Source organism: Anguilla anguilla, chromosome 3, assembly GCF_013347855.1.
Source record: "Anguilla anguilla isolate fAngAng1 chromosome 3, fAngAng1.pri, whole genome shotgun sequence".
NCBI lineage: Eukaryota > Metazoa > Chordata > Actinopteri > Anguilliformes > Anguillidae > Anguilla > Anguilla anguilla.
In genome coordinates, this window is record NC_049203.1 from 39,962,510 (window position 1) to 39,986,913 (window position 24,404).

At 40.1% G+C, this 24,404-nt stretch overlaps 3 protein-coding genes across 11 annotated transcripts in view; all 3 read left to right on the top strand.

Moving 5' to 3' along the window:
* Positions 1 to 1,899: 1,899 nt before the first annotated feature.
* Positions 1,900 to 3,912, top strand: ndufb3 (NADH:ubiquinone oxidoreductase subunit B3). Its single transcript, XM_035408250.1, has 3 exons — positions 1,900 to 2,046; positions 3,025 to 3,158; positions 3,544 to 3,912. Exons 2-3 carry the CDS (start codon positions 3,031 to 3,033, stop codon positions 3,692 to 3,694), a joined length of 279 nt encoding a protein of 92 aa, XP_035264141.1. The 5' UTR covers positions 1,900 to 2,046; positions 3,025 to 3,030; the 3' UTR covers positions 3,695 to 3,912.
* Positions 3,913 to 5,693: 1,781 nt separating this feature from the next.
* On the top strand, positions 5,694 to 18,537 carry LOC118222872 (CASP8 and FADD-like apoptosis regulator). 6 transcript variants are annotated; one of them, XM_035408779.1, is made up of 11 exons: positions 5,694 to 5,792; positions 6,753 to 6,831; positions 7,238 to 7,346; positions 7,696 to 7,801; positions 9,789 to 9,924; positions 11,669 to 11,736; positions 12,059 to 12,125; positions 12,226 to 12,278; positions 12,963 to 13,041; positions 14,482 to 14,980; positions 17,117 to 18,537. In XM_035408779.1, the coding sequence occupies exons 1-11, from the start codon at positions 5,790 to 5,792 to the stop codon at positions 17,241 to 17,243; spliced, it is 1,326 nt and encodes a 441-aa protein (XP_035264670.1). In that variant the 5' UTR covers positions 5,694 to 5,789; the 3' UTR covers positions 17,244 to 18,537. The 6 variants fall into 6 exon arrangements, with proteins under 6 accessions (XP_035264670.1, XP_035264667.1, XP_035264664.1 ...); XM_035408773.1 differs by having other exon boundaries at positions 5,720 to 5,792; positions 6,954 to 7,346; XM_035408775.1 differs by having other exon boundaries at positions 5,757 to 5,792; positions 6,957 to 7,346.
* Positions 18,538 to 19,093: 556 nt separating this feature from the next.
* Positions 19,094 to 24,404, top strand: part of LOC118222870 (disco-interacting protein 2 homolog A-like) — a 91,940-nt gene continuing 86,629 nt past the window's right edge. For 2 of the 4 annotated variants that reach the window (XM_035408771.1, XM_035408772.1), the window contains exon 1: positions 19,094 to 20,713. In XM_035408771.1, the coding sequence (XP_035264662.1) occupies positions 20,590 to 20,713 (124 nt within the window). In that variant the 5' untranslated portion in view covers positions 19,094 to 20,589. The remainder of the gene's footprint in view (positions 20,714 to 24,404) is intronic. The other 2 variants (XM_035408768.1, XM_035408769.1) reach the window with 1 other exon arrangement.

A 24,404-nucleotide genomic window follows, 5' to 3' on the forward strand; every position in this document is an offset into this window, starting at 1 on the left:
TTGTAATCAAATACATTTTGGTTTCACTATGTAGACAGCACTTTTGATACAACCCCCCCCCCCCCACCCCCACCCCACCCCCCACCCCTTACAGTGCACCACAATGTTTCAGACATATTAATGTTATATAAATGAAATTAGCCATGTTTTGTGCTATATTGAATATCCTTTGCATGCAATGACTGCTTGAAGTCTGTGACGCATAGACATCACCAGTTGCTGAGTATCTCCTCTGGTGATGCTCTGCCAGATCTGGCTTGAAGACCTCTTGTTGCTTTAGCAATATGTTTGTGATCATTGCCTTGGTGTAGGATGAAGCACCAACCAATGAGTTCAGAGGCATTTGGTTGAACTTGAGCAGAGAAGATGGTTCTGTACACTCCAGAATTCATTCCGCTGATTCTATCAGCAGTTACATCATCAATGAAGACAAGTGAGCAAGTACCTGTGGCAGCCAAAGATGCACTAACCATAAAACCCACACCACCATGTCTCACACATGACCAGGCATTGCTTTGGATCTTGGGCAGTTCCTTTCAGCCTCCTCAACTTGCTCTTGCGTAACTCTGATTCAAGTGAATCTTGGTCTCATCTATTGACAAGACCTTTTTTCCAGAACTGTGTAGGCTCTTTTAGGTACTTCTTAGCAAATTGTAACCTCCAAGACAATCTTGTGATAACTTTCTCCAACAACAAGATAATGGCAAAGGAGAACTTGGGGTTGGAAAGGCTTTGTCATACAATCCAACCCACACAGATGGTAAATGGACTGCATTTATATAGCGCTTTTATCCAAAGCGCTTTACAATTGATGCCTCTCATTCGCCAGAGCAGTTAGGGGTTAGGTGTCTTGCTCAAGGACACTTCGACATGCCCAGGGCGGGGTTTGAACCGGCATCCCTCCGACTGCCAGACAATCGGTCTTACCTCCTGAGCTATGTCGCCCCTGAAGAGAGTATGGCTCAACCATCCAAGTATAACCAGAAAGGCCATGTCTATTCTTCCTTTTTGTTTTACTTGGTTGATTTGTCATGTGGAGTTTATTTGTTTTGTTAGCTATTTTGAAAATTTTGGTATTTTTTTTAGTATTAGTCTTCCCTTTGATGTATCAAGACTATTTCCTTTGGAGCGTATAGTGTTTTTCTTTTTAAAGAAAGAATGAAAGTGTGCTCTCGGTATGAAATGCCACGAGAGACTTGTTCATACCTGCATATTAAACTCTCTCTTTCTCTCTCACACACACACACACACACACACACACTAATACTAGAATGTATATAATGTACATACTAATGAAAACATATATGCACCTATTTGAAATGCTCACCCACAAAGTTTAATTCATGCACTCATTTCGTGAAAGGGTTTGATTCCCGGTTTGATTCCCAGGTAGGACAGTGCCGCTGTACCCTTGAGTGAGGTACTTAACCTGCATTGCTTCAGTATATATCCTGCTGCATAAATGAATGCAATGTAAATGAAATGTAAAAGTTCTGTAAGTTGCTCTGGATAAGAACGTCTGCTAAATGCCTGTAATGTAATGTAATGTAATGAAAGAGTGTATAAGATGTTTCATATTTGTGTATGTCTGAGTTATCACCAGTAGGCATATGCATGTAAAGTCTCCAGCGACACCAATGATCGGGTGAGGTTTGAGGGGTCCACATATACCGCACTTCACAGTCGTGGTAGCAGCTTGAACCGGGCGCCATAGGGAACCAGGTGCGTGCACTAGAGGGCAGCAAAACAATAGCCTACATTTTGATTGTTGTTTTATTTTGGGACTAAAAAATGTATGTACGGCTGTATGTATTGTATGTATATATTATTAACTAAAATATATATAAAAGCAAAGTATATATTAAAAAGTATATAACTCATGAATGTATGTAGTTAAGTGTAAACTTGAGTTAGATTGCGCTAAGGGGTAATAGAAAACGCCGTTACCTTCAATAAATTTGGTCTTTCAGCATTTCCGTACTCTGAAAGAGAAGGACTGTCGAGTGTTTCCTGATAGAGGTCATAAAGAAAACATAAGAAGTAGCGAGGTAGTTTGACTGCAACGTTAATATTATTTATTTTCCCTAATTAACATGAATCTAAGTAGTTCCTGCATTTAATATAGCTGTTCAATTGATGCATTGCTGAGCATGGATTTAGGCTGACGACAGTTAGCTAGCACTCTATCTGTCACGTTAGTAACGTGTAATTTAACTTAGCAAGCTAACCTGAGCTAATTGGTTAAACGGTTTTTTTTGTTTCTAAGGCCTTGTGAAAGTCGTTTTAATTGTGTGTGGATTTTAATCTAATAATTTGTAATATAGACATCGAAGTTGTCACGTATTCTTCCTAACCTTGTGTGAGAATTATGTTGTATGTTGGGGGTTGTTTTGAATCGGTCGTATAGCGTTTTCCTCTGAATTATTTCCTGATTGAATTGTGCATTGTTATCCCATCCAAAATGATTATTTAATCACAAGATCACGTTTAACGTTTTTAGTTAAATATTTGCGTTTGCCCAAAGCCTCAAAAGACAGGAAATTAAATAGCTATATCAGCTCAAACGCTAACATTAGCCTGCCCTCCATCAAGGTGTATCAACGCAGACCTTCGACAACTGCTGGACTAAGCATACATGTTGTCGACTGTAACGCAATTTTAAACAACATGTATATGTACTCACCACTGAGCAGATCGCTTAAGATTCCATCCTTTTCTCAAAGAGCCAAATTAATACTCTTCAGTGTAGTGACAAAAACATATCGGTGTTTTATGTTAGAGAGCTGATCGCGCTCAGGGAAATATCTATAGGCCAGTTTAGTTCGCTAGATGTCATTTGTTCCTTTACTGTTATTTTACAAACGTTAAATATCAAATGTTTTTCCCGAGTGGCAAGTTACAGCATGTTTGCTTAAATTATGCCAACGAACAATTACTAATGGCTTTACTTGTACAAGATGGGAGGGTGATATCTAGTTACCGGTAATGTACACGTATTTTATGCGTTGATTGTTGTCCATTTGCTCAGGTATGGGTGGCGACCATGGGCATGGTAAACTGGTACTGCCAGATTACAAGCAGTGGAAGGTGGAGGGGACCCCACTTGAATTCACCAAGGAGAGACTGGCACGTAGGGGACTGAAGGATCCCTGGGCACGGTGTGAATGTCTTTTATTTTTTTACCTTTGTTTTATTTATTTATTACTAGCCTGATACAATGTCAATGTTGTGATTGTTACCATGTACCTTAGCTACACATTTTAACTATTTTTAAATTAATTTAAAAAATCTATTTCTGAATATTTTATTATTTTATTAAAATTTTAAGTAGCCTTTATGGGAAGTAAGTAAGGTTAAGCAAGCGGTGAGTTAGGTTAGTTTACATTTAGCTAAAGGTGATGTCTTGGTGATGTAAATGATTTTCCAGTTATGTTATGCTATGTAGTAAGCTAAATGGCTGCAGAACATTTGACTTAAACTGACCAATTCAATAGATCTTTATGCAAGTATGATATAGAATTTATTTCTGCATTATCTCTGCAGGAATGAAGCGTGGCGATACATGGGTGGCTTTGGCAAAGCTGTTACCTTCGGCAACGTCTTCCTGAGGGGGTTCAAATACGGATTTGCTGCATTTGTAGTGGCCGTTGGAGTAGAGTATGCCCTGTCTGCTGGGAAGAAGTCTGAGCACTGAAGCGCTGGTTTGACTGGTTTAACAGTCAGCGGGGCTGGAAAGAGATGGAGCTTCCTCCCGTCTTCTTACTGGACTGTAGTGTTTTATGTCTGTTCCATCCTACTATATTGTCAATAAGGTGGAATTCATCACATTGTATACAAGCCTGGATCAAAGTGGCTGACACATGGAAACTTTTGTCTTCATTTATGAATAAATATTACTAATTGTCACTTGTTCTTGGTTGTCATTATGCCTGCAAATTTTTTCCTGTAATCCTTGTAGCATAGGGGTGTCAAACTAAATTTCCAAGAGGCTGCAGTCTGGGTTTTTGTGGTTTCCTTTCAATCTCCAGCTAATTAAGGCCTTGAGAACAAGAGGTGTGGATTATTTAGGCAATGAATGAACCGCCGGTGCTGACCAGCAGACACTGCAGCCCTCCTGGGATCTCGTGCTGCGTGTCTGACAATTAAACATACATGGAGAAATTTAGCAATCCTACAAAAAACTGTAGACACCCCTTTGAATGGGGAGAAATATGATTGAATTGATTTATTTGATAAGGCACCCTATTTTTTTAAGCAGGTTTTCACTGCCTGGAACCCTTTCATTTTTGTTCTGTTCTTTCTGCCACATTGGTGAAAAACAACAGTAAATGGCTCAAAAACTTGCCGCATTTTGTATGCACATGCTGTGGTCATAAGGTGGCACTACAGCAGTCAAAAATGAAACGAAAATGCTAAATTTGAAAGTGTATTTTCTAAGTGTAACTAGACCTTTTTCACATGGAGTCACAAAATCAAGATGCATGTCCCTTTCCTTGAAAAGAACAGATTTGCCTCAAGGAACCACAAAGTGCCCGGGATTGAATTTTCCATTATTTTGAGAAGCACTAAAAATTTTTCTGGATTGACCAAGTTTCATAAAACACAGGATGCATTGTACCGACTTAAGATCTTGAAATGGTGTGTAGAAGACTGTTAAGTCAAAAGATGGCATAATTTAGCCCCAATCAAATAGACTTGTATAGTCATTCAAATAACCATAATTTAATTATGAAAATTTGGCTGCAATAATGTTATGAATGGTAAGGTATGTCTTCCTGAATTGTCAATACTTATAAAAATGCAGAAACTAGCTATGCAAATCATGAACATTTCAACAAAGGACATGTAACGCTTAAAATCTAATGATTTTAAGATCAAGGTTCAGGTTTGACTAAAAAAGATGACATTGCTGCTGGATTCTGGGATTTGAGTATTAGACCTACTGTACTTATGGACTAGTTAATTATACATTATTGGCAAATGAACAAGGTGGTAGACTGACACTCAGAGAGAGCTCTGGAAAATAAAATAAAAAGTTTCAGATATTGTGTCGATGGCAAAATGATACCTGTTAATTCCAACCAATGACAGAAAGACAGTTGAACAACTGACCATGATCACATTTAATTTTAAACATAAACTTAAAAATTTGAAAATAAAAAATAGAAATGTTTAAACTTAAAAATTCATTTTAATTAATCTTTTAGCATATATATTATATATATTGAGCTCCATAATATTTGGGACAAAAACATTTTTTCTTGATTTTCTTGGCTTTACTCCACAATTTTACATTTGTAATTAAACAATTTGCATGTGGTTACAGTGCAGATTCTCACTTTTATGAAAGTGTATTTTTATGCATTTTAGTTTCACCATGTAGAAATTAAAGCACTTTTTATATATAGTCCCCTATTTCATATTTTAATGTTTGGGACATAATAATGTTAAGTAAATAATTCAGGTAGCCATTTGCTGCACGTCCTTTTCGTGCAGTGACTGCTTGAAGTCTGTGCGTGACCCATACAAATCACCAGGTGGTGCGTATCTCTAGTCTAAACGAAGGTTTATTTATTTATTTTTCTATCATCTTTCTTTTTTAAAGCACTTTACTTATAAAGAGCAATAAATCCGACCAAAAACTTGGGACACACCCTAAAGTTCTGATGATGTGGTCATGACGCATGATCATAATGAAATAGGCTACTGGGTGAAAAAAATACTTTCGGTTTCGTCGTGTTAGTTTTTGGGGGTAAGTTCAACGTGGGTGGAGGCATCGAAAAGCGAATATGGTATGTTTCCGTTAGCATTTTCTTAATCATACTTAGCACCCAGAGCCAACTGTCCGTTTCAGGCTCGATTTGGCACCGCTGAACAGCTCAACGGACGCAACTTGTATTAACTTGTTATCTGATTGTTTTCCCACTTCCGTACTTCGGTAACAGTTGCGTAAGCGAAATTGTGGGATTATCACTAGTTTTGTAGCGGGGTAATCCCCTCGGAATTTCTAACGAGGTATACATTCATTTTAACGCTTATTTAAAGACCGAGTTCCAATGTCAGCTAGCTAGAATTATCTTAATGCTACATGGACAAATGCATGGTTTAAAAAGACTAGCTTGACTAGATGCACCCTGTTCTGGCCTACTGAAACATCTAATAACGTAACTCGTTATCCTATCTATTTGTATGTCAGAGAATGTATTTTTCCCCGAATTAAACTGCATTTTAGGGACAGTTTCTGACACCAGATTAACGTTAGTTTGTTACGCTATTTAAAAATAGCGCTTCAATCGATAACATTTCTGAAAACACAAAGACAGTTTTGCGTCTGGCCATGGCAAAGTTGGGTAAATGAAACCCAATTCAAACCCTGACGTTACTGAATGCTGGTTTGCTACATGAGTTGTGAGAACTATATTTGTGAGGGCTTCGGGGTTTTACTCAATGCAGTTATACAGCTGACTCTAATTCTGTTTCGTGAAACACGGCCCATGGGTGTGAACTCTGGCCAATCAGTGACATTATTGTACCGCGTGTTGTCAACCAGAAGAGAGAACCAGCAATACTACTACTACTATGATCTGTGGTGCACACACAGTTGTTGGAAGGGGGTGTGGTTACCAAAAACTGAATTACAATCAGACAATTATACCAAGGCACATTTGATTAGCTCCTGGTGAATTTTCTGAAAGGGAGTTACCAATAATCCAGTATACATTTGTATTAATCTAAGCTTTTTTTAATTTCAGATATGTTCAAGTACTTCCAATGTTTCACTGAAGAAGAGAGCACTATTATGCAGTCTGTACAAATTGAAATGTGATCAAGGTATTTCGTGAATTCTGTATTATTAACATAATTTTTACTTCTCTTTATAATTCCTTCTGTTTCCTAATTTATTTAAGGTAGTTACAAGGACCACATTTAACATTTTTAATATTTTATTTCAGCAGCCATAAGCACGCGAAGCACAAAGTGATGATATAAAATGAAACAGCAGTCTGTATAATCCTACAGTCACAGACTTGAATTGAAGAAGAGGAATACTTTTCAATGGCTAATGGACAGTTAACTCAGACTATAAATGAAATTGCAGAGGAACTGACCTCAGATGAGTGTAAGAGGCTATTCTACCTATGTGGCAGTTTGGATACTGATAAAGGTTTGGACAATGTAAGAGGAATGTTGAAGTCTGTTATGAATCGCAATGAAGCAGACCACATGTTTCTACCAGAGCTCATGTTCAGGATCAGACGCTATGATATTTTAAAGAAAATACTGCATACCAATAAGAAAGAAGTTGAAAGAATCTTGGGAAATGGATGCCATGTATCGGAATACAGGTAACATTTTCACTTTGTAGAGGTAGAATTTGCTATACTTGATATCAGCCGGAAATTGATCCCCACAGTGTGTGGGCAGTCCTAATCCAGACATCCTGCAGTTCAGCAAGCTTACTAATACATCACGAGTTGAAGTGTAAATGAAGTTCAGTCAAAATGTAGTCTAGGTAAGTCAATAGTTTAACTAGGTTATGCCCTGAAAACCTTTCATACCTTCCAGTGCCAGTGTTAAGCTTGTGTACACTTTTTACAGTACATGGAGAGCAAATAAAATGAAATGTATGTATTTTCTATGTGGGGGGAGGAAATGCATGTTCTGTGATTTCTGACTTATCCATAATGGTTCCAGAGTGTTGATGACTGACATAAGTGAAGCACTGGGTGAAGATGACCTGCAGTCCCTCATATTCCTGCTCAATGGAACTCTGCCAAAAGGAAGAACGGAGAAATCAACAGTAAGAACAACAAGAAGCCATTCTGATGAAAGTCAAGTATAAAACTAAGAATAGACTGTGGAATATGTGATTATTTCTTAGAATTAGAATAAGTATATTCTTAGTACAAACATTTGTGGTGGAATACCAATGGCAAAATTATTTCTGAATGATTGTGTGTGCACAAATGTACACACGCATGCATACACTCAGTGGCCACTTTATCAGGTACACCTGTCTAGTACCAGGTAAGACCCCCTTTTAGGACCCCTAAGAACAGGCTCAATTCTTTGTGGCATTGATTCAACAAAGTGCTGGAAGTATTCTTTAGGGATTTGGGTGCATGCTGACTCTATCGCATGATTTATTCCCTGCAGATTTTTTGCCACACATTCATGCAGCGATTGGAGTGAACTGAATTCACTGTTATGTTTGTGGAGCCAGCTTGAGATGATGCGTGCTTTGTGACATGGTGCATTATCCTGCTTGAAGTATCCATTTAAAAAATGGCAGGCAGTGACCATAAAGAGATGCACGTGGTCAGCAAAAATGCTTAGGTATGCTGTGGTGTTCAAATGATGCTCAGTTGGTATTAAAGGGCCCAATGTGTGCCCAGAAAACCTTCCCCACACCATTACACCACCAGAAGCTTGCACTGTTGACACAAAGCAGAATGGATCCATGGATTTGTACTGTTTAAATTAAATTCTGACCCCTGCCATCTGAATGTAGCAGCAGAAATCGAGATTTGTCAGACCAGGCAACATATTTCCAGTCTTCAGCCAGTTTTGGTGATCACGTGCCAACTGTGGCCTCGGCTTCCTGTTGTTAGCTGACAGGAGTGAAACCTTGTTTGATCTTCTGCTGCTGCAACCCATCTGCTTCAAGGTTTGATGTGGTGTGTGTTCAGTGATGATCTGCACACTACTGTTGTAAACAGCTGGTATTTCAGCATTTGTTGCCTTTCTGTTAGCTTCAACAAGTCTGCCCATTCTCTTCTGATCTCAACAAGTTGTTTTCACCAACAGAACTGCCGCTCACTGGGTGTTTTTTGTTTATCGCACCATTCGCTATGAACTCTAGAGACTGTGATGTGCGAAAATCCCATGAGGACAGCTGTTTCTGAGATACAGAAACCACAACATCTGGCACCAATAATCATAACACAGTCAAAGTCACTTAGATCATGTGTCTTGCCCATTCTAATGTTTAGTTGAACAATAACTTATATATTGAGTTTCAATCACATTATTTGATGTTTGCAGGAGCAGGCTATTTGTGTTAACAATCGGGTATACCTAAAAAAGTGCCAAAATGAAAAGAGAGTCGCACATCCAAAAAAGTATGACTTCAGGTGCAATCGAAGATAATAGTTACAATGATAATAACAAAAAGATCCACACACTGAAGGTCACTTCAACAAGCTCAGCTTGTTTTTAGTGAAGTGACTTTTTGCAAGTATTCAGTGTGCGGGGATCTTTTTGATACCTAATAAAGTGGACACTGAATATACTTATTTATAGATGGGGGGGAGGTAACTTTTCTTGTTGTGAGAGTTTTGTAATGGTTGGGAAAAGCATTAACAAACTAACTTAAAATGTATGTTATATGTGAAAGAGGCTGACCCTGAGGTTATTGGTTGTGTGAAAAATTATAACATATTATAAACTGAGGTCCAACATCCAGATGTATAAGGAAATCTGGATGCATTCTGTAGGATAATGCTTTGGCACTTCCATTGTGGAGGCTTAGCTTTAGAAAAAGAAAAAAGAAGTAACATTTAATTGAACTCTATTGAGCTACTGTTACAGCTAGATTCATTTGAAATTGTAGTAGTTGTAGTTTCACCTTCTGGATGGTCTACAACACCTAATTCAATGAACTAATCATGGTCTAAAATCAAGACCTTGATAAATAGAGTCTTAATGCTGAGTTAGAACAAAAACCTGCACCCGCACCAGCCCTTTTCGGATAAGATCGGACACCCCTGGTCTGACCTGTTTTGCAGAGTTTCCTGGACGTCGTCGTTGAGTTGGAGAAGCTAGGAGAGGTGTCCTGTGAGAATGTGGAGCTGATTGAAAGGTGCCTGCGCAGGGTCCACAGGGTTGACCTCGCTAAGAAGATTCAGCGCTACCAGGCGGGAGGTGAGGGTTCAGGAGAGAGAGGGAACACTGCTCAGGCCCATTCTGGCTGCTCAAATGACAAGGGGACTTATTTCTCAGTGGCCCTGTTTACACTTGGTTTTAAAATGCGTTTCGGTGATCCGAACACAAGTGGACAGCCGAGACACATCACCGTTCACACTTGTGTCTATCATGTGTCTCCAAGGTGTCCGGCTGACCACTGCCTACGTCACTTCCGCTAAAAGGTCAAAAGTCTGTCACCAGGCAAGCGCCAGATTTGTTTTGCACGGGCTAGCTAAGAAAACAAAAATGTTTCAAGAACTAATATACATGTATGGGCTATTCCAACTGTTGAGATTGGCAGGACAAAGTAATTTACGACTTGTAAAAGAGCGCAGGACAAGACAAAAATTGCATTGATGACGTATTTTCCTGTTACGTCCTTGTTGGGGACGCATCAGGACGCATTAGCGTTTACACTACAAAATATATCTGGTCAAATGCGTCCCAGACCACCTCGGCAAGTGGTTTGAGTGATCGGATCACAATGCATCTTGGTGGTCGTTTATACTTGTATTTAGCGCTGTCCACTTGTGATCCGATCACTCAAGAGGCATTTTAAAACCAAGTGTAAACAGGGTCAGTAAGAAATGCCTCGGCCTTTAGAACTCACATGGTTTTTGTTTAACTGGTGACTAAGAAGAAAATTGGACACACTCCAAAATCAATCTTCAACTGATTGTGGCTGGTAGGCCCACAGGGTGACACACAGTTTTATCTCCCAAGGTCAGAGATGGTTCAGTTGGCGTCGATAGGGGCTTCGTCGATCTCTAACGCCCCCTCTGGTTGATCTAGACCCTTCGAGTTTGCCTGTTAAGCAGCAGATGAAGAGTCTTTCTTGGACTCGTCTCTGTGTGAGCTGCAGTCGATAAGAAGTGGAGGTTAGCATCACGTGTTTCAGAGGAGAGCACGTGCTTGTCTGTACTCTCCCGGATCATTAGAGGAGGTTCCATCCAGCAATGAGAGTATATATGAATCAATTACAGCAGAGATCTGGTGCAGAGACAACAACCTCTCTCTGAATGTCGACAAGACAAAGGAGATGATTGCCGTATATGTATATGATAGGGCAAAACCGGGGAGAAAGGAGGGAAAAGGATTTTTAAAAAATACACATTTATATACATTTTTTAAAATAATAAAAACAAAGTGTGCTCTCTTTAATAGAAAAAAAGCTATGGAAAAAAATAGCTGTTAAAAAGATTATTTTGGACAAGCATTCAACGAAGAAAACACAATCAGACAATTTTGATGCTGCCTAGGGGACATTTTTGGTTGTTTAATGTCTACTATAAAAATTAGAAATGGAAATCAAGAACAGCCGACCAGATTGAAGTGCTAAAATAGTAAGTAAACTTGAAGTGCTAAAGTTTTCTTTTTTATTTTTCTTAATATTTTTCTGCCATATTATTTCCACTTATCTGCTACATTCTCATTTTGTTTCAATACATTTAAAAAAAAATCATTTTAGTTTTATATTTTATTAGTTATATATGTTTTCTTAAGTTTCTGATTGTAGTTTCTACAGTGTTGCCTTGTTATTATTTTGACTGTTTTAGCTTTGTTTAAACCTTGTTTTCTTTCCCAACAACCTGCATATACATTTATACTTTGTTTATCTTGTTTATGGCTTAACTACTTATGTCAGCCTTTGTTCTTCTATGGCTTCGTTACTTATGGATTAAAAATACTGTCTCTGTTTCAGGTCAGTCATCTCTAGCAGGCATTAATGTATGCAGACCAGCTGTAAGACATCAGTGTGCCAATGACATGGTGAGTGAACCACTAGGCCTTATGCCTCCTTATCTTCTCCTTCTGTATATAGGCTACATGCAGCATATCCACATTGCCATCATTACATTACCCGGTGGCTTAGCAGTGTAATATGTACACAACAAATTACACAATGCATATGAATGCATTTTACACATAGAGTATGTCTGCTGTAAACATCCATATACTTATTTAAATGCTCTACCAGGGATTAAAACCTGCAGTGTATTGGCTTGGGTTTAAATAGTCACTATGCCACGCTGCTGCACCTGGTCCTGGTTTCTGTTCAGCCAATCAGTCTCGGTTGTGCTGTGTCCCATAGCCTGCTATGACATCGTTCGTCTCACCTGGTCTCCACAACACGTGGCAATGCATGCCCAAACCCCAGGGTAAGTTCTCAGTCGCCCTTTTCCACTCATGCCGTGTATCGGATCAGTAGAATCTCCCTTTTCATTTCAGTACTGTTGAAATGTTTTTGTTCCATTTCAGCTGCAGAGAACATGCAGTTTTCAGTGCCCGAAACAGGATGGCACTATAGCCAGGTGATGCAGATTCTTCTTTTTAAAGATTCTCTGTAGTGAATTTTTTTTGTGGCAGTGACCTGTACTGTGAAGAAGCTGGTTTCACTAAACCTGGAAGGGGCCGGATCATTGCAGTGGTGTTCACCCCGCTCATCTTCTCTGTTCCAAGGCACTCAAACCCTGTAACTGAAGGCTCTTGACTTTTGTTCTAGTGAGGTGCTTAAACTAATTAAGCAACTAATTGCAAACTTGACTGGACTATTTAAGACTCCCTGTTACATTGTGAGAGTTTTTGAGGTTTAATGGCTTAATGAGCATGAAAACTGTTCTGAACTCTGTCCCCCCTGGTGTAGACTTGAGTAGACCTCAGTGCTGTGTATTCCACTTTGCCACACTGGTAGCGCAGTAGCATCAGGTATCTCAACACCAACACACATCTCAGCAGGAGCGCTGGGGATACAGTGGGACACTAGTACTAGTACAGTACTATCAGGGGTCTCTTTAGGTGGCACAGTTGTATAGGGGTCACTGTAGTAATCATCAGAGCTGGCCTGCAGTAGCACTGATAGCATTATTTGAACATTAGTAGCATCAGGAGTCTTTGTAGATGCACTGGTGGTATGTTAGTGTTAGGAGTCTCTGATTCCACATGGCTCCACTCGAGGGGCTTCTCTGCTCATAGCACTCTGTCCCTTTGTGTTGCAGAGCTCTCCGGAGGTGTACAGGATGTGGGCGGACCCCCGAGGCACGTGTGTCATCATTGACTGCGTGGGCAGTGATGGTGGTGAGTGCCATTGCCAACCCTGTCTCAGGTCTTCTCTCACCATCACCCAGCTCAGGACGCATGCTCGACCAGCAGAACAGAGGTGTGGTTGGTGCGCTCGACCAGCGATTAGAGAACTGTAGGTTTAAATACTAGGTCCCTCTGACCTTGAGCGAACCTCTTCACCTAAAACTAAAGGAAGCAAAGCCTCAAAACAAGTCATGCAATCAGAAAAAATTTGAAGTGTTACTCATGCTGGGTTAAAATTCATGCTTTTAGAGCAGTGGTCTCCAACCCTGGTCCTGGAGAGCTACAGGGTCTGCTGGTTTTTGTTTTCACCTTAAAATCAGCACCCAATTGAGACCCAAGACACCAGGTAAGTTAACTGTGTAATCAACTGCTTAGTTAGTTAGTTTAAGTTTATTGTCATTCCTTCTCCTTACAGGTTATGCAAAGAGTAGAACGAAATATAGTTCCCCCGGGGCCATAGTGCAATACTTAAAAACAGAAAAATTAAACAAGCAATAAAAACAACGCAATAAAAACAGAACGTACAAAAATAAAATCGGCAAACTTAAAAACTTCACTTAAGATGAAGTGTAAAAACAGCGTCTGAGTGTCTGACTGTTAAAATGCTGAAGTCCTTATGTAAGTCTAAAAAACCTTCAGGTAGGACAGTTCAGGAGACCAACAGCCTGTGAAAAAAAGCTGTTTTTGAACCTGGTGGTTCTGGTCTTGATACTCCTCAGCCTTCTTCCAGAAGGCAGCGGGTAAAACAGTCCTTGAAAGGGGTGCGAGGAGTCCTTCATGATGCTACGGGCTTTTATTTTACACCTTTCTGTGTAAATGTCCTTGATGGCGGGGAAACTGGTTCCGGTGATGTACTGGGCCGATTTCACAACCCGCTGCAGGGCCTTCCTGTCTGCAGCTGAACAGTTCCCATGCCAAACAGTAATGCAGCAAGTCAGTATGGACTATATGTTACACCTGTAGAACCTGGAGAGATATGGTACACCTGTAGAACCTGGGGAGAATAGATGTGCACAGCCCAGCTCTCTTTAGCCTTCTTAGGAAGTACAGGCGTTGTTGTGCCTTCTTCACTAAGGAAGAGGTGTGCTGGCTCCAAGAGAGATTGTCTGTGATGTGCACCCCCAAGAACGTAAAACTGTGTACTGTCTCCACAGTTGTACCATCGACCTGTAGGGGAAAGTGAGTTGCTCCGGCCCTCCTGAAATCGACAATCATCTCCTTTGTCTTGTCGACATTCAGGGAGAGGTTGTTGTCTCTGCATCAGATCTCTGCTGTAATTGATTAATGAAGTGCAGAGTCACTATGAAAACCAGCAGACCCTGTAGCTCCCCAGGACCAGGGTTGGAGACCACTGTTTTAGAGTCACGCTTATTGCCTCTGAACTGTGCTAAACAAGCATGCCAAATTTGAAGTTGCCTCTTATTTCTGCAGACATGCTGGAACAAACTTTCAGCCAGCTGCACTTCAGGGTGGTCCTCTGCAAGTGGCCTAGCGTGGAGGAAGTCCGCTCCACCCTGATGGAGGTGTCCCGCAGAGGGGACCTCCAGGGAGACGACGCGTTTGTCTGCTGCATCGTCAGCCGGGCCACCTCCACCCACCTGCTGGCCACCGAGCTGGAGGGCCCGGGGCTGCGCTTCGACGCCGTCCGACGCCTCTTTTCCACGGAGGCCTGTCTGGGTTTGGCGGGCAAGCCCAAGCTGTTCTTCATCCAGAGCTACAGCGTAGCCGGGCTGCAGTCCCAGCGGGGGCACGGGGACGAGGACCTGGAGACGGACTGGCCGGTGACCGCCTGCGCCGCGGAGAGCGTCCCGACCGACGCCGACATCTTCTGGAGCCTGTGCAGGACGAGCGAGTGGCAGCTGCAGTACTCCGGGCACCGATCTGTGTACCTGCGGGCCTTAAGTGCAGCTCTGCTCAAAGGCCAGGAGAGGTGCTGTTTCACCATTTTTTATTGAATCATGATATGCATTATGTGTAGAGTTTTTCTAAAACACCCCTGGGATTTAAACTTGCATTACTGTCAGTATCATTGTGGGGTGCTCATTGGCACTGGATTAGCACCAACACCTGATAATCATTACACATTGACAGGAAGGAAAGTAAACATGGACAGAACGGCAAACAAAAGAATCTGAGCGAACAAGTGCACTAGGATCTGCCAGGTGCACTGCACACAGACAGATTCACAGTTTGCAATTTATGCGTACACGCACACAAAACAACAATATATAAACATTTGTAGTGAAAAAAATCAACTGAAGTCTTGTACGGGGGTCAGCACTAGGGGATTAATCTGTCAGACAAGATGTCTTTTGAGGTGCAGATAAGCTGTAATCCATGATTTGACCAATGCTTTTTGAGTTAGAAAATAGGAAACGCTGGGAAAACATAGATAACCCTAAATTATGTACATTTCTCAATGAGAATGTATTCAATTGGGTGGGCAGTCCCCTCTGCAGAACAGCTTAGGGCAGAATTAAGTGCCTCAGGCTGCTGCACATTAAGAGAATATGAAGCAATTGGTCAAGTCAGCTGACAGCATGGCATGTCTGTGGCTGCAAGCAAGTCAACAGACAGGACAGACAGTTATGTTTCACATGTTTTATCTCATTTTTATTTGTTGACAAACTTGTAGATGTTGTTTAAAAGGTTGTAAGCACTGTCCAAACAGAAAGTTGTGTTACAACATTTCCATGGAACGTAGTTACAGAGCTGAGACCAACAAATGAAACTGAACTACACAAAGAACTTCAGTTCTCACAAACCGTCATAACTAATTTTTGTCATAAAACTGGCACTCCAATGTTTTAGGAAGTTCTGGTGGTTTAAAAAAGTACAACAGGTAATGTAAGACAATGCAACTGTGGAAGAACGGGAGTTTGATGAAAATTCAATGAAAAATTTCCGGAAATGAAACAACCATATTCTTTGACAGCTCTTGATGATGTCAGAGGAATTGTAGAATTGCAGCTCATATATTTTGTTTAAATGTTGTCAGGCTGGTTATGGAGGAATTGCAAAGAAAAGAAAACATTGAGAGTATAACTGCATCACTGTACTGCCTCTGGGGGCAGTAACAACCTATACAGCAAGTCAACCCAAGACCGCGACCCTCAGAAACATCCCTCAAATTAATTTCTGTTGACGTGTCTACTGAGTATGCATCACGGTTTTGTAACACAATACTGTGAAAAAGTATTTTCCCCCTTCCTGATTTCCTTTATTATGGTATTTGTTACACTGGATGGTTTCAGATCTTTAGATGAAATGCAATATTAGACAAAGGGAACCTGAGTAAACACAAAACAGTTTTACAATTATTATTTGAGGTTATTTAATAAAGAACGTTATCAAACACCCACATCATCCATGTGAAAGAGTAATTGCCCCGTTATACTTAATAACTGGTTGCTTCACCTTTATCAGTCTTTCACATTGCTGTGGAGGAATTTTAGTCCACTCTTCTTTTCAGAACTGCTTTAATTCAGACAGATTTGTAGGTTTTCGAGCATTAACTGCTCGATTCAGGTCCTGCATCTCTATTGGGTTCAAGTCAGGACTTTGACCATTCATATGTGAACTTGCTTTTGAGTTTTGTATCATTTTCTTGCTGCATAACCCAATTATGCTTCAGCTTCAGCTCATGGACAGATGACCAGACATGGGGGTTTTGTAACTTTTTTCATTAAGTAAATGAAATCATAATTTAAAAGATGAGTTTTGTGTTTACCCAGTTTCTGCTTGTCTAATATTACATTTTGTCTAAAGATCTGAAACCATTCAGTGTGGCAAATGCACAATATTTGTGAAAAACAGGAAGTGGGCAAATACTTTAGATGTTAAATATATGAATCTTATTTGTACTTTGGTTCTAGGTTGACATAAATGAAGTTACTTGATGTCACACTTCCAGGTAGCTAACTAGCATGAATAGCAAGAGAGATGAAAACATTGAGAAACTGCAATGCAAACTGGCGTGGTTGTAGCCATTCAATAGTGTTGCTTTTTCATTGTTGGCCTTTGCTTAACATTGCTTATGTTTCTGATGTCCTGTGGTCCTTTACAGGAAACTCAGCCTTTTGGATGTGCACACAGAGGTGAATGCAATCATATATGAGCGACCCCAGAGCAACCCAGGAGAGGCATACTCTATCAGCCTGCAACACACACTGAGGAAAACGCTGTTCATATGATGAAAGAGGAAGTGCTGTTTAATACCCTATATGATGAAGGACAACACTGTTTATTATTGTGATCTTTGTTATGATGGAAGATGTTTGTTATCCTGTTGTTGTAATGAAGGAGAAAGGGTTGTATCATACCTTCTTTAATGCATATTTTCTGCCAGTTTGGAAAACTCAATTTATTATGTGCATTCATGCTCTATTTATTTTGCAGACACATAACACTAAACAATTTTGTCAGATTATGGGTCCATGCACTAGTGTGTCGTATTGTTTTTAACACTGTGAAATATTTTGCTTTCAAGTGCATGATACACAAACTTAGCTTTTTTATATAATATTGTATTTCTTTGTACCAGCTAAATATGGATATGTACATCCACATAAGTTCACCAGCTCAGAAGCTCATTGTTTTCTTAGGCGTAGACTACACATGTGCCCAGTTGGCATAGGAAGATTGCAGGGGCCCAGCTGACCAGAGCTGTTGCTGGATGGGAGAGGGAATCCCTACCAACTACAACTTTCCTTCAGCGGGCAAAACTATGGGGAGTTTTGGGGGGAAATTGCCATCTATATCAGTGGGCATTTATAATATTAGTGATATAGGCTAGTAGTAGGCGGCAGTGTAGTATAATGGGTAAGGAGTTGGTCTTATGATTGGAAGGTCATAGACTTGATTCCCAGGTAGGACACTGCCGTTGTGCCATTGAGCAAGGTACTTAACCTGCAATGCTTCAGTATATATCTTGCTGTATAAATGGATGCAATGTAAATGCTATGCAAAAAAGAAAAGAAAAAAAAGTTGTGTAAGTTGCTCTGGATAAGAGCATCTGCTAAATGCCTGTAATGTAGATATGATATAGCTATCCTGTTTTCGTATTCAGTGAAAAGAAATACAAGACATCCTAAAATTAGACATCTAGCTTTATAGCTCATCTTTTACATCGTCTTTGGACAGTAATAACCAATTCACAGTCCTGCTGACAGCTTAAACTGTTTTTTTTTTTTAACGACGTAAACTATTATAATCCGTTTAATTTAAAATATAACCATAGAAATGGAGGCAGTGTAATATAATGGGTAAGGAACTGGTCTTGTAACCTAAAGGTCGTAGGTTCGATTCCCAGGTAGGACACTGACATTGTACCAGCTGTATAAAAGGATGCAACATGCACAGTTGTGTAAGTCGTTCTGAATAAGAGCGTCTGCTAAATGCATGTAATGTAAATGCCGGCAACAATTCCAGGAGATGATTAAAATTAACTTGGTGTATTTTGACTTCCTTTTCGAAGTCTGAACGGAATAGCCAGCCGGGAATTCTGGAATGCATCCCTTGAAAGAATGCTCCCCATAATGCGCCCCATAGTGGCCGCGAAGCAAGTGTGTAACTTGCTCGAAGCTGTTATTTAATAACTTTTTCAGTAGATGGCAGCAAAGTACAATTGTTGCTCAGGCAAGCAAATGTTCAAACTGACATACATTTAGTTTTATGGAAATACAGCAATGTAGCGTTAGCGGTGGTCAAGCATGCCAGCAATTGCAAACGCACGGGCTCCACCATTGTTGTTATTGAACTACTCTTTTGCAAAGTTCACGAGTGTTCCGAATTTGCGCCACAATGCATAAACTACTATATCTCGTACTTCCAGTGTATTTGTTGTTTGACAGCCCCTATAGCTTTTTATTTGTAAACCATTCTTTCAAGATGTTTTCTGTGCGTTAATAATGCTAATCAATAATAAATAATAATGTTAATCAATATGTAGTAAGTTTTAAAGTTCTCGCCTTGTGCTGTAATCATGCTTGCTAGAATTTACGTGAGATCCAAGCTCTGCTTGAAATGTAACTTATTCAAGAAGCCTTTTCCAAGCTTTTGCAGCAGATAGCAGCAAAATACAATTGTTGCTTATGTAATCAAAATAACAAGGATATTGTTGAAACTCACGTGCATTTCGGTTTGGAAATACAGCAGTATAGCGTATAGAGTAGGCCTAGCCTGCAGTTACAAATGCTTATCACCACCAGTGTTATTGAACTACTCTTGCATAATTCCTAAGGGTCAATTGCAGTGTGTTTAACTGGAGTGTAAACCTCTACACCACAAAACGGCATCAACTGGAATAGGTAATGCTTATTTCACAGGTTTGGACAGGTTCTCCAGTTGTTACGCAGACTGTAGTTATGTGGTCTAGAGGTTTAAACCCTTCTAGCCTTTGAAGTCATTCTTACAACATGTTTGGAGTGCGTTAATAATGCTTGTTAATCAGTTTTAAAGTTATCACCTGGTGCTATAGCCATCCCTGCTAGAATGTACGTGAAAGCCTAGCTCTGCTCGAAATGTAACTTATCCTAGACACGTTTTATTCTTGCTGTAGATGGCAGCAAAATACTATTGTTGCTCTTTTAATTAAAAAACGATATTGTTGAAACTGACATGCATTTCCCCCCCGAAATACAGCAATATAACGTTAACGGTGGTTAAGTACCCAGCCTTTAAAAACGCACAGGCACCACCAGTGTTGTTATTGAACTACACCTTTGCGTAATTCCCAAGTATTCCGCTTTTGAGCTGCAATGTATAGCCTACTATAGGTTTTGGTTAAAGTGTGTTTGTTTTGTTGTTTGGCAACCCCCCAAAGGATAATACACAGTCGCCCAGTCAACAGATAACTCGTTGCTTATTGGGCTACCTCGAGGCGGTAAATACCAGATTTATGCAATATAATCACTACGAAAAAAAGTAATTTGACCGGTCGATTTTTTTTTCTTCAGTTTTTTGGCAACACCATGATGTTTAGAAATCATACATTTGGCCTGTTTTTCCTGATTAAGTACTTTTACACTTTAAGACAATACTACTTGTAATACTGAGGAAATGCTATTTATAATTACATGCTACTACATTAGGCCATAGTTGGCTATTATTACCGGCACCAGTCTACAGGTAGATAAGTGGCTCGCAGCCCTACCAACCACGCGCGATGCGATGTGCACGCGCACCTCAGCATTGCTCTCGCTGCAGCTGGCTGCAATGGCGGAGCGGTAAGGTAAAGTAGGAGATGATACTGTGAGTGTAATGAGTACTTCGCATTTTTATAAGGGGTCAATATGGCCAAATCACTGGAATAAAGCAAGAAAACGTATAGGCAAAAGAAGCCCCAGGTGGCTGTCTGGAAAAAAACGTACTGATTTTTCAATGCCATAACCCGATCGGAAACACAGGGACATCGGCAAGCAGTTTGAAAGCTGTCTTAGCGAGCAAGCTCAGTGTGCAGTAACCACCACCCAAGACTCGCTTACTTTATTGAACATTGACCGGAGCGTACCAACTTGAGTCGGACTGAACCTGGAGATCATGGCTGAGAGGAATTCTGCTGGATTACTTATGATGATGCTGGAGCCTACTCCGGCAGCAGCGATGACCCTACCCGCGGAGGTGCGAGAGAAGCTGGCAGAACTAGAGTTGGAGCTTTCTGAAGGTGAGCTTGGAAGTCTTAGAGTGGTTTATGTACAGCAAGTGAAACAGGCCAGGAGATTACACCAACACTCTCCCGTACTATCATGTCTTACCTTGTGTTCTGATATTTACCATGGACCTTGTGATATCTCTTTTTAAAGGGGCTGGTTTTAACAGTTGTGATTGAGAGCATGGTTTGTTTATAATCGCCGATGATGAACGACACAGCGCACAGTGGAAGTGCTTTATTCGCGAATTCGCAAACTTCACTGCTCTAGTAGCTGTTTGTATTATTAGATGTTTGAGGTTGTTTGCTTAGGCATGCTTCAGTAACATTAGCCTTCAAACTAGCTCCAAACATCTGAGATCTGAGTCTAACGTTGGCTGAGTACATTGAGTTTAAACGCACTGATCGCGTAAATCTTACAACTTCCTGACGAGCAATGATGTTACAGTTGTCGATCACAGCTGGATATGGTGCATTTTAGCCTATATCTGACAATACAATGGCTGGGCGCGCTGGATATCACTAGCAGTCTTGGTCATCTCAACGAATGTTTTCTCTGTATAGCTTTTGCTTCTGAAGGTTCAGAAGGCTATGATTGGGTTACTTATAAGCATGACATTTTCACTTAATATACAGAATCAGTGGTGCAATACATTTTGCATTGCTTCTGAGAAATGTATGTTGTGCCATTATATGGGCCCTTCATGTTGTACATCGTTTTAGTTAATTGGCTTTACCAGTAAGTTCATTTTTAGCTGTTATGATCTGTATTACCCTGAAATTGTTGTGCATCCCAAGCTGACAGAGTGGGGAATTCAGACCCAAAATTATAACCTTAGAGGTTACGTTTGTAGTGATGTTTCATCCTGTTGTGCACTCGTGGTTCTTCCATCTTGTGCAGTGCCACCTTTGATCTGTATCACTGGTTTGTACTGTACCTCTCCAGGCAAAGGGGCTGTTTGTGGGCTATAGGGACAGCTATGGGTAGGTACGATTGGTTAAAGTGACATCTGAGTCTAACCAGAACATCTAAGAAGGCGATATGAAAATGCGCATTTGCTGCATTGTTCCATGCTGCAAAAATGTACTGCACAGTCATGCATGCTCTGGTAAATTTCATTCTGTTAAATCCCTTCCAAAAACAACCTGCTGAAGAATCGGTGGAGCATTGCCGTGAAATTGGTAAACAGTGACTCAGTGTTTGTAGTGCACGTTTTTGTCGATGGCGTCTGCAAACATTCTGAGAGCCAGCAACCAAGTGACATGGCTGTAAACACAGGTGTTCAGACTGTAATACAATAACCAACTTCTTGGTCCTGATATGATTTGAGGAAGCGCTTCGTTGCTGACAATATTGTATTTGATCTCATCGGACCTTGGAACCAATTTGCAAACTGCTGTTCCTGAAAATTGTGAAGTTCTTGGACGAGGCCAGACAGCTTTGTTTAGGAACACCACGGCTCTTACATCTGGCAAATTTTTGCAAAACGCAGTGGCAACAAATTCGCTAGTTTAACGGACACTTGCAAAGTAGTCAGTTGGAGAAGGGCTGTTTTCTGCCGCACACAAATCAGCTCAATCATAGGCCAAAGTCTGACTGAGTTATTTTATAATATCTATTCCTCTTGAGCAAGGCAACTAAATCACATTCATGTCTTACATAGCCATGTATAAAAAAAACAGACCATTGCAGAATTATTCACCTAGGCTAAACCAAGTTCAGTTTGGAATTATCATCAAGCATTTGTGTGTAGACCTAACTAATGTTACCCGTTGAGTTTTTTTTTTTTGTATGAAAACTGTCATTTAAGACAAAGCGGAACAGTTGGATTAGGAACTGGTATTTTCAAAAAATATTTAGGCCTAGGCTGCCTGTTTCAGTTTGGTGTGCTTCATATTTTGTGCAACATTCAGCTTTATTTACGATGACTTTAGATAAAAAAATGTTTTCAAGAGTTGGCTGCAACGTTTTGATTAGAAAATGAAAGGGAACTAGGCTATTTGCATTTATCCTGCATGGCAATGAAGGAGAGGTGACTAATTTGCATGTTACAGTTTGTTTTGCATAGTTTATTACAGTGCTCATGGAATTAAAACAATACAGAGACAGCAGTAAGTCTCTTTATAAATTCCAGACAGTAGCCTAATCTTTTTAAAAAGGTAAGCCCGTGTTCAGATGTTTTTCTGTTTAACTAACAAATTATTCCACAAACCAGTCCTACAAAAGTGAATAGTTCGGCAAAATGTTGCTTTGTACCCTGTGTCTTAAAGCTGAAACATGACCTCTTTAAACCGTCTGCTGTGAATGGGCAGTGTAGACTGCAGTTTAAGAGGATAACGTCTCACTAGAAGGGAATGCAATTTCCTTACAATTCCTAACAATTCCTAACAATTTGCTCTTTCACAGTCTTTAGGACTGTCTGTCTATTTTGACCAATGGCCAGTTTACAGGTCCCACAGAAGACAAATATCAGTCAGGATTTTCTAAGATAGGCATAGAACCAAAAATGTGAATATGGTTAGCAGTCACAGGTGTCTGATGCAGGTTGGGTCTAAGCCAGGTTAAATTGTTGTGCGTGTGGTTGCAAGGGCTAAGTGTGCCAGAGTCTTAAGGATTTGGCAAACTCTTGTCAAACAGGCCATGATATCATTTCTACAGCAAAGTAAGGCGATGTTGATTTTTATAACAATTACTTACTTTCAAACATGATTGGTATTCATATTTAGTACTGTGTTCTCTGTCTGAATAATATGAGAGGGAATAATGTTCAGATTTTCACAGCATGCGTTCAAAACTTGGCCCAACTTTATTCTATGTGCATGCAATACTTAATAAACAGAGATTTTATAAATAATCTATTAGCATCAGTTGGTGTGCTCCTCATGAACAAACTTTTCAGTCACTCGGTTTTATAAAAGGAATACTAATGAAATAAATTCCTAACTAGTGAAGGACCTGTTGATGGATTTTTATCTTTAACTGATATTCATCTTTAGGGTTTAGTTTTGATTTTAATCACTATGGTGATGCACAATTATGCACATAAATGTAACTGCCTGACATTCGGGAGGATCAGAGTACATTCTTAGCATGTTAGTACATGAATATTCATAATTAGCTAAGTCATGTAAACCAGTACAGGAAGCAGCAAGTAGCACATTGTTGATGGATCAAACTGGAATGCAGAGTGTTGGATCTTCCTTGAAGTAAATTCCTGTCTTATAATGAGTTGCGGTCAGCAACGGTCAACCTTGCTATGATGGAATTTGTGGTTATTTGAAATGTAACGGCGATGTTTAATTTTTATTTCTGTGGCGATAAAGGGAAGATGTAGTTGCAGAAGACCTGCCTTGAGATTTAGCCCTAACATTAAAACTGAAGCACTGTAGGTGGGGGTGGTGTTTGTGTATGTGGAGGTTAACTGCTCCATTTTCAGAGTTCTGGAGAGGCTTTCAGAGTCTTCTGAAGGGTTACCGCTGTTATAACTACTATGTCTACTGTTTAATTTGTCTGTATATTTTTGTCCTCATAAAATGTATGACATATTTGTTTTGTGACCATGTGAGCCCATTGCTATTTCTGGTGTATTTTTATAGCTTGAATTTATTTCCAAGGTTAGGCTAGATGCTAGGTATAGGCATTCCAGATAAACAGTTTAAATGTTTGCACATTGGAATGTTGGGTTATTATTTTAAGTTTAATAAA

Excerpts from the sequence above, each read along its gene's own strand:
- LOC118222872 (XM_035408776.1), top strand. The coding sequence starts at position 7,057 with ATGGCTAATGGACAGTTAACTCAGACTATAAATGAAATTGCAGAGGAA. Across the intron at positions 12,279-12,962 it reads CAGGATGGCACTATAGCCAG|AGCTCTCCGGAGGTGTACAG; the intron begins GTGATGCAGATT and ends TTTGTGTTGCAG. Across the intron at positions 14,981-17,116 it reads CTGCTCAAAGGCCAGGAGAG|GAAACTCAGCCTTTTGGATG; the intron begins GTGCTGTTTCAC and ends GGTCCTTTACAG.
- ndufb3 (XM_035408250.1), top strand. The coding sequence starts at position 3,031 with ATGGGTGGCGACCATGGGCATGGTAAACTGGTACTGCCAGATTACAAG. Across the intron at positions 3,159-3,543 it reads CTGAAGGATCCCTGGGCACG|GAATGAAGCGTGGCGATACA; the intron begins GTGTGAATGTCT and ends TTATCTCTGCAG.